Source organism: Gadus morhua, chromosome 22 (genome assembly GCF_902167405.1).
Source record: "Gadus morhua chromosome 22, gadMor3.0, whole genome shotgun sequence".
Classification (NCBI taxonomy): Eukaryota; Metazoa; Chordata; class Actinopteri; order Gadiformes; family Gadidae; genus Gadus; species Gadus morhua.
Genome location: NC_044069.1, coordinates 17,118,362 through 17,128,361, shown reverse-complemented (window position 1 = coordinate 17,128,361; position 10,000 = coordinate 17,118,362). Strand labels below are relative to the sequence as shown.

The window sequence follows — 10,000 nt, the reverse complement described above, 5'->3', positions numbered from 1 at the left end:
TGTGTGTGTGTGTGTGTGTGTGTGACAGTTGTTTACGTCATGGTCACCTGACACACTCACATCATTGTTCTCTCACACTGGCACCAGGATGATCCATACCAATGCATTCCTCAGGTCACATGACCCCCCTCCGCCCTACACACACACACACACACTCACACACACACAGATGATGTCACCGGATCACCATGACCTCTCGGCTACATTGGTTCATTGAAATACGACATGTTCATGTTCTGCATGTTCCACTGTGTCTCCCATAATAACAACACTCACACACAGACACAGTGCTTCGTTGCAGTCTCTCGCTCCCTCTCCCTCCATTCAATTAAATTCAAAGCACTTTATTGGCAACATTTTAAACGTACATTTTCATTGTCCGATAACATGAACATATTTTACTCGTGGGCCATAAAATGGAAATGCAACACAAATACGATAACAAGATCTCTCCCTCTCACTGTGTGTGTGTGTGTGTGTGTGTGTGTGTGTGTGTGTGTGTGTGTGTGTGTGTGTGTGTGTGTGTGTGTGTGTGTGTGTGTGTGTGCGTGTGCGGTTGTGTGTGTGTGTGTGTGTGTGTTTCGGCTGTATAGCTGTGTATGCTATTTCCGGTATGATTTAGTGCTTGCAGGTGTACAGGACAAGCCATTCTTCATTGCTGATCTTTGCTCGGGTTGTACATTCTCAGTTCCTCATTCCCCTTGTTTATATGAGCACAGCTGCCATTAGCTACAGCATCATCTGTGGTATGCAGTCGCAATTACTTATTCCACCTTCACTCTGTAATTTGTAGAAATATTGAACTCTCTCTCTCTCTCTCTCTCTCTCTCTCTCTCTCTCTCTCTCTCTCTCTCTCTCTCTCTCTCTCTCTCTCTCTCTCCAGGCTTGGTCCAGGGACTGACTCATCATTCCAGGTGTCAAGGTAGGGCTCTGATTGGCTCGTTTGCTTACCCCCTCCCCCCCCCCCCCCCCCCTCCCCGCTCCCCACCTCTCTGATTAATGACCATGACTCGTCTAGATAGTGTGCGTTAATCACACATACATACAGTGGGACATATGGGGGAATCCGGATGCGCAGGCGGGCCGGCTGTGTGGAGCTAATGGATTGCTCCGCCACTGGGACCCTGTTGTCTTCGCAGCTACGCTAAACAAGCTCGTCCCTGGGTTCCCACGTTCTATGCCTTGGTAGCGTAGCGTTGCAATGTATTGTGCATATAGCTTAGGTTGCAAAGTGACAAAGTTCCATACCACACACACACACACACTAACACACACACACACACACACACACACACACACACACACACACACACACACACACACACACACACACACACACACACACACACACGCGCACACTCAAAACACAAACACTTTTTGGGATTCAAGAAGAGGATATTTTACTTCCGAGAGAAACTTATTTTCCTATATGTCCTGTTAGCTGTTTGATTGACTGGTGGAGGGGCGGGCTTAGCGGGAGATGGATAGCCAAACCGACAGGTTGACAAGCGGAGTGACACTGAGCTTTTCCCTGACGCTTCGCCTTTTGAGTCTGTCAGTCAATTTGCCTGATCATTGCTGACTCCCCCACATACACACACACGTACACGCACACACACACACGCACACGCACACAGTCTCTGGCTCAGTTCCTCTTCATCCTTTTGTTCGTGCATTTCTCTTTTTCCATTTAAGCTTCGTTCTAGTTCCTTCTATCAGCCACCACCCCTGCAGTGTCTCCGTCCCTGTCGCATCTACTGCAACACACAAACATTCTCTCTCTCTCTCTCTCTCTCTCTCTCTCTCTCTCTCTCTCTCTCTCTCTCTCTCTCTCTCTCTCTCTCTCTCTCTCTCTCTCTCTCTCTCTCTCTCTCTCTCTCTCTCTCTCTCTCTCTCTCTCTCTCTCTCTCTCACTCTCTCTCTCTCTCCCCTGTTTGCTCCCTCTCTCTTCATTTTGCGGTTGTTGCCTATATTTATATTCTCAAGTTCTGCAGGGGTGAGTGGGTTCAGAAGACAGGTCGAAGGCAGACAGTCCAGAGTGGCCTCCCCCTCTACACTCCCTAACAGTCAGATAACATGGAGAAGGCTTTGTGAAACCAAACTTTGGTTGTAAGAGGGAGACGTGAGGTGCTTACTTAGTATCAGCATGCGCAGGGAACAGACACCAGTTGTGGATGCGGTGGCACGAGCCCCCACTGCAGCAGACTGGATCCGGTCGCTCTCTCTGCAGTGCGCTGCGGTTTAACTCTGCTCTGAGCTGACACCTGCTGGCCGTGTTAGGTAATGTAAGGGCTGTCGCTCTTCCGGGCGATATCGGACCGTCGCCTTTTTAAGGATGGGTTGTCGAGGCAATGTTGAATTAATCACTTTTGCCGCAATGATTTGGTATTGATAATGCAGGATCGTGTGTCAAAATGAGAGTGCATGGAAATGACTACATTAGAATTATGTGATTATATTTAAGAAATTCAAGAAAATCCAAATCCCATCGAATATTGAATGTCTCATTAACAAAAATACACTTGACGATGCCCTTAAACATATCCATCTGTTTGTAGTTGAAGACATCTGAATCTTGCCATCATTGTTTCAGGAGGCAGTAGGGATTAGAGCTGAGATGTTTGTTTTTCACAGAGATTTTTATTAAGTTATAGAAAGATGGAAACAGATCCATAAAACACTGGATCTATTTCTGCCTAACTGCTCAAATAATGCCATAATTCCCAGACATGCACTTTACCGGGCATGGTGCAGAATACTCTTTCTCTTCTTTCTTACTGGTTACATTACCTTTAGAGGTCACATGAATTCATTCAGAGTAATATACATGTCCTGAATGCTCACTTCATACATGACTGTATGTGATGAATATTTTACATATGTACTTATGGGATTGTATTTTTTCATTCTTCTCTTTCTTCTCTCCCTCCCTCCCTCCTTCTCCCACCTCCCCCCCGCCCTCCCACCTCTCCTCCCTCCTCCCTGCCTCTCCCTCCCTCTCTGCCTCCCTCCATTTCTCCCCCTTCTTCCTCCGCCCTACCCCTCCCTTCCTCCCCCCCCCTCCCTCTCCTCTCCTCCCCCCTCTCCTCTCCTCCCCCCCTCCCCCCTCTCCCTCCCCCCTCTCCCTCGCTCCGCAGCCTGCCAGAGACCAGCACCTGTTCCCCATGCTCAGGCCCAGTGTGTGATGAGTCATGGCTCCGGTGCTGAGCGGAGTGTCGTGGTGGGGTCCGGAGGCCGGCGTGCTGGGCTCCGGGGCGGGGGCGGCGGCCTGGCTGGGCGGAGGTGGGGGGGAGCTGGGTGTGGTGGGGGCTCTGACCACCCTGACCGGCCTGGTGCTCCTCTCCCTGCTGCTGCTGCTGCTGTGTGCCAGCTGCCAGGGGTGGGTGGCACACACACACATACACGGACCCCCGCGTGCACGTCGTGCAGGCGTGTCAGCGTGCACGCAGATGCACACATTCGTACGCATGGCTATGCGCTCACACTCACACACGCTCACACACACACACACACACATGCGTGCACGCACACACACGCACACACGCATGCACGCACACACACAAACATGTGCGTGCAATCACACATACAGAACCTGCAAGTTCAAATAGAAGCGCACTGTCTCACACACACTGAGTACACACTCACAACAAGTGCAGAATAATCCAATCGCTTTTAGGCCTCTACACTATCCTGCCTAGTCAGACTATTGACAAAACGGCCCACTGGAGTCCTAGTGTTTCAGTCATACGTCGTGACAACATCATAACATCCTACACTCCCCCCTTCCCTCCCCCCTTCCTCCCAGGCAAAAGAAAACAGCCAATGGACATGCTGGAGTGGACAATGAGAACCTCATCAATGGAGTAAGTATGGCAACATGCAGAATACTCTGGCATCAAATCTACTATCATCTTTTCGCTATCAGTAGCAGTAATAATACACTGATGTAAACGTTTGTGTGTGTGTGCGTGTGTGTAAGTGTATGTGTATGTGTGTGTGATTGTGTCAAAGTAAATGTGTCCTTGTGTATGGCACATATAGTGTGCATCTTTAATGACCACAGGGGAGTTACACTCAGTTACATCAACACACGCTCCACATCGCGCAAACACACATTCTAATGGTGTTTCACGTCTTACTAGACGTATGAGTTCAAGAGGTCAAAGGTCAACGATACATTTTGACACTCTTTTTTGTGTAATTGCTACGAAAGGAAAATGAATTATTCTTGCAATATATTATTCTTGGAGGCGTGCCTAGATGACACATAGACAGACACACACACACACACACACACTCACACACACACACACACACACACACACACACACACATATATCAATCCTAGTACCCTGTCAAACTCGAACCAGCTCATTACATCAAAATAAATATAATTTTAATCAAGGACTTTTTTTTAAAACACTATTATGTCCAACCAAATGGCACACAATAATATAAATATGAATCTCCTTATATGAGAAAATGACGTGTACGCTACACACACACACACACACACACAAGCACACGCACACAGACACACACACACACACACACACGCACACGCATGCAAAACTTCATTCTGACTGACAGGATCCAGATGGGCTAGTATATTTATATTATCATAGGATGTGGTTTGGAGGCACTTGTTCCATTTCACCATCTTGAATTTCAGTTCCTTTTAAATTTGCTTTTGAGTTGCAGAAAAAAGTTAGTAAAAACCCACGTCCTGTGGATTCAGTTGACCCATATAGCCCTCATCGGTGTCAGCTCCTTCTGGATGGTTCAACCTATGTCCTCTTAAGATGTCAACACCATTAGAAGGCTGGCTTCCTCCAAGAGGTCACTGCTTTAGGACTCGCCTCAAGCACCACTTAACTGTGACTAATGCCTGGCTAATGGCTAAATGACAGCGCTGAATTATATTTTGGTCACACACACACGCACGCACACGCAAACACACACTCACAGGCGCGTGTGTGGGCCTGCATGCTTCCTCAGGTACCACTGGCTTCTGATCGACCTGTGCTATCCGTGTCAGTGCCGTCGCAGAGTGTTCCAATTGTTTAACCACAGTTGGATTCATTCAGATGTGCCAAACTGTCAGGGGCTAACAGGTTAGCCACCGTTTGCTAATTGCCGTCCCAGTGCGACGCTGCATTAAGATAGACTCTTTTCACAGACGCATCATCGTTGGCTAAATACAGGTGTCGCTCATAACCGTAATTACGGATGTTGTCTCTTTATACGGGTGGTTGTACCAGGAGAGGACTCTTCCGTTGAAGATATCGCCATGGGTTACGGGCCCCGGTGAGTGGAGCCATAATTAGTGTTATGAGGGACACCTGTTGTGTTTATTGAACGCTGAGGTCTCTGTGAAATCGTTCTATTCATTGAAGTGGATCTTATCTTATTTAATGAACAATGAAAAAAAATGATATCCCATTAACCAGACAAATACCCTTAATATTAATTTACTTTTCTACAATGGTGGAAGATGAAACGTGACAAGCAATGCAATGTTTTTCAAATCCCATCTTTTAGTTTGTCATATACAGTCATATTTTAATAATCCCATATTTATTTGATCTGTATAAGTATGTATTTGTACCTGTTAAACAATAGATTTGATACACCAGGTATAGCTATACTAGTAGGTGGCCACTAGGGGGCGTTGCTGGTATGTTTTTTAATCTATATCACTCCATCATTCTGAAAGATGGACATAAAAAGACAAAAAAAAAGACAGAAAAAAACGTTTTTACTTTTTCAAACCTTGGGATTCTACGTGACAAGTGGTCGAGATTAAAGCAATGCTTTAGTTTGGGTTTTCAGAATCGTGCTAATGATTGCCTTTACATTTGCCCAATTCTGTTTATTTGAGCTCTCAAGCAGCCTATCAATATTTTCCATTGTTGTCTTCTTCACTCATTCAATCATTTAGTTTGGATTTCCTTTAAAGGTCAATATTAAGATTTTAGCTTGGATTACGTCCGAAAAAAACAATAGTCAAATAAATAAGTAGTAAAAAACTAAAACCTATAGATTAGAACCCTCTACTATTTCAACTTCCTGTTTCTCTTTCATTCTCTCCTGTCTGAGTCTCTCTATCACAGTCACACTGATCCATTGCAGTGCATCAGTTTAATTAAGATAATGATGTACAGCTGTGTCATCTCATTCAACTCCTCAATCCGTTTAGTTGGGTTTGCTTTATCAACCACTGATTAGATTGCAATCCTGTGACCCCATTATGCAAATCCTTTGTATGCATTAATAATGAGAAATCGTAGCTAATTTACATGATATTACCGATTGTATTTATTTCACGTCAGGATGCTCACTTCTAATTCACAAAAACCGGTGTTGGCTAATTTTGTGAAGATTTTATTAGGCCAATTATAGATGCGCATAAGTGTGCCATTGCTGTTGAAAGTTGTATAGGTCCTATTGCCAACCATAGGACCAGACCCATTGAACGAAATCTCAAACTAAATGAAAAGCTAATTCCCCCAGAACCCAGCTACACTGAAATCATGTTTTAAGTTAATCTTTTATCGCTATCCATGTTCCCATTTACGTTTTTCACCCCGCAGTGCTAAAGCTAACCCTGGTCCTGTCTGACGTTGTGCAGGTGTCAGAGAGAGAGACGTTCACCCAGTCCGTAGACAGTCCCGCCACGGACCCGGCTAACAGCACCTCTCACAACGGCCCTCTGACCAGCGCTACAGGTGAGCCTGGACCCATTCACTGGAGCCTTCACCTTTAGTCAAATTAGAAATGAAAATTCAGTTATAAAAGCTGATTTATAACAGTTTGCACCGAGCAAAGTGCTGCACATAGTGCATTCAGTAGGCAAACATGAAGGCAAAATAACAACAACAACATTAGAATCAAATAAAAATAAAAGACATGAAATCCGGACATCCACACACAAACAAAGGCAGTAGTGCAGAGGTCAGATAGCTAATGGGGAGGGAAGGCAAGGTTGTACAGGGGGGTTTTTGAGCCTTGATTTAAAGGCATAAATGGAGGGGTCATCACGTATGTCGGATGCCAGTTGGTTCCACAAGCGCGGAGCAGCTACTGCGAAGGCCCGGTCACCTTTTTGTTTGAGTCTTGAGCTGGGGGATGTGGAGAAGACCCTTTTTAGAGGATCTTAGGGACCTAGGGGCTGAGTGGGGGTGTAAAAGGTCTGATATATATGATGGGGTCTGACCATTGAGGGCTTTGAACAACATAAGATCTTAAAAATGATCCTTTGTTGTACTGGCAGCCAGTGAAGGGAAGCAAGAACGGGTGTGATATGCTCCCACTTTTTTGACCCATGTCAACAGTCTTGCTGCTGCATTTTGAACTATTTGGAGGCGTGATATGAGGGACTGAGGGAGACCAAGGTAGAGGGAGTTACAGTTATCCAGCCGTGATGTTATGAAAGCATGGATGACTATTTCCAGATTGTGGTATGATAGGGAGTGCTTTATTTTAGAGATGGTTCTGAGCTGGTAGAAGCTGCTCTTCACGACGGAGGAGATTTGCTTACTGAAGCATATCTCCGAATCAAAAATGACGCCCAGATTTCTAGCAGATGGTTTTATGCAGTAGCGTGCAGTGGCCCTTCATTTCAGTGGGGCAGAAACTACTGGCTTATGACCACACCCACAATTTATATATTTTTTTAACATGTACATTTTGAGCTACATTAAAAGATGTTAACTAAACTAATTGTGAGTAAGAATAAACAAATAGCTTTATGTAGCTGCACGCTTTTGAAGTGCCATCCGCAACACTCGTCATATGATGTGGGCTGATTAGAATACCCTATGTGCAATGGAAACACCAACTAGGTCTGCAAAGTTATTCCTCCATATTTTATTTTTAACAATCAACTGAAGAACATACAAATACCTGCTGAAAAAAAAAGAAAAATAGGCTACAATGCCATAGCAATTCCACCCGAATGTCATCTTTCTGTCAATAGACAACATAGGCTTAGCAGGTGCATTGCAAATACATTAATGAAAAGTAGAAATAAAACGTAGATAGGCTACTATAGACAGGCCTATACAGAATGCATTTGGCAACATCAAACAAACAAACATAGCTTATAAGAAGTCATCAATGAAGCTATCAGACCTTCGATCATTTATGCAGGAACTTGGCCCGACAATCTCGTGTGTGCAAATTTCTCAATAACAATTCTGTTGAAATCAGGTATTTCTCAATAACAGCTCTGTTTGAATCAGGTATGAAATCAGGTATTCAATTTATTTATTTTTACAACAAAAAACTGTTTCTTTTTGAGCAACCACATAGCCATTTTTTCTTCTCATACCATGCTCAGGAGAAAGTTCTGTTGTACGTTTTCCCTCAATCCTTCGTTTGTTGGTTAAAACGAATATCCGGTTTGTCTGGTCCAAGATGTTGGATGGCTAATTTATCTTCAAATTTGAACCCATCAAATGGGTTTTTTAACAGAGAATCAACAGTGTTTATCGCAGGTGCAACACCACTCGCCATGTCTACCGAAAGACGTCAGTCCTAGAATATGACCATTGGGCAGACTACTTTACGACCATATGGTCGTTTCATAGCGCGGATTGCAATTCTTATTGCAGCCTGCAGGGTTATGCGAGAATCATACGGAGGGACGCGGTCGCTGAGCTGCCCGGGCCCCAACATTGCATGACACGTTAAACTCGACTAGAATCGCCACCATCATCCAAAATGTGATGTCAACAGACCAAAAATTGTTGGAAAGCCTACAGAAACTATAGATAGTTAATGTGACAATCACGTTATTAAAAATAAAGTTGGAGCAATGATTTACTGATGATTTACTTACTTTCAATGGCCGACGTGTCCTTAAAATAAGTTTCTCTTCATCAATCATCTATGGCAAAATACCAACCCTAACCTTTACTAGACGTTTGGTCCTGCTCCCCCGGCCCCCCCCCAGTTCTGACGGACACCCAGATAGACACCAGCCCCCAGCCCTCGGAGGAGGAGCTGCTGTCCAGCCAGACCGACCTGCGGTCCTCCAAGTGCCCCCAGGACCGGGAGCTGCCTCGCATCCCCCCCAACACCGGCCTCGCCGAAGCGCAGGCCGCCGGCGAGAGCACCTACGAGGTGGGTGCCCCTCTCCGTACCTCTCTCTGCGCCTCTAAAGTGTGGCATTGAGCAATGGATCGATGTGGACTCTGGCCTTTGGCCTGAAGGGTTATTCACTCCTAGAATGGGGACGCTACTTATTCATTGAGATGTTCTGTTCCTCCATGCATTTGGCAAACCATGCATTTTAAACGCATGATACTGATGAAGACAAACCTATATTTTATCTTGACTGTAGTGATAGACCAAAGTCATTTAACAAATCCGATAACGGATTAGGAAGCAGATTTATTGCTAACTTATTTTACGGGCGGAGAAAACCCCCGGGTTACTTTAGTGCTTTAGTGGTCAGGCCTAAAGCCCCCCCCCCCCTTCCCCCCCCAGGTGGTGAAGGAGATGGCGGCGGCGTCCCGGGACCTCAGCGCCGAGGACTCCCTGTACGAGACGGTGAAGGAGCTGAAGGGCCACGCCGCCGGCCCCGCCCCCGGCCCCGCCCCCGCGGGCAGCGTCCGGCAGTTCAGCCTGAACAACGGCTCCGCCCACGTGGCCCCCAACTGCCCGCCGCCGCCCGTCCCCAACGGCCGGCCCAGCCCCGGCCCCGGCCCGGGCCCCAGCCCCGGCACCCCGGAGCGGGGGCCCCTGTGCTCCGGCGTGGAGTACGCCTCGGTGGACCTCAAGAAGAAGAGCCGGCACAGCGCCAACATGGAGGCCAAGAGGAGCTCCGGCCATAGCGCCGGCGGAGGTGGTGGAGGTGGAGGTGGAGGTGGAGCTGGGGGTGGAGGCGGAGGTACAGAGGGCAGGGAGCCGGAGGGGGACGGGGAGCCGGAGGAGGAGGACCCCCCACCCCTGCCTGAGAAGGTTCTGGATATCAACGACAACCAGCCGCTGGCGA

General features: G+C 46.7%; 1 protein-coding gene across 3 annotated transcripts in view; it reads left to right on the top strand.

Moving 5' to 3' along the window:
• pag1 (phosphoprotein membrane anchor with glycosphingolipid microdomains 1) overlaps positions 1 to 10,000 on the top strand; it is a 40,274-nt gene that overhangs the window by 20,586 nt on the left and 9,688 nt on the right. The window contains exons 2-7 of one of the 3 annotated variants that reach the window (XM_030346554.1): positions 884 to 922; positions 3,138 to 3,379; positions 3,806 to 3,863; positions 6,632 to 6,728; positions 8,924 to 9,126; positions 9,493 to 10,000. The exon at positions 9,493 to 10,000 is cut by the window's right edge and continues 38 nt beyond it. In XM_030346554.1, coding sequence (XP_030202414.1) covers positions 3,192 to 3,379; positions 3,806 to 3,863; positions 6,632 to 6,728; positions 8,924 to 9,126; positions 9,493 to 10,000 — 1,054 coding nt within the window. In that variant the 5' untranslated portion in view covers positions 884 to 922; positions 3,138 to 3,191. Of the gene's footprint in view, positions 1 to 533; positions 923 to 3,137; positions 3,380 to 3,805; positions 3,864 to 6,631; positions 6,729 to 8,923; positions 9,127 to 9,492 lie in introns of those variants that run through there. The other 2 variants (XM_030346553.1, XM_030346555.1) reach the window with 2 other exon arrangements.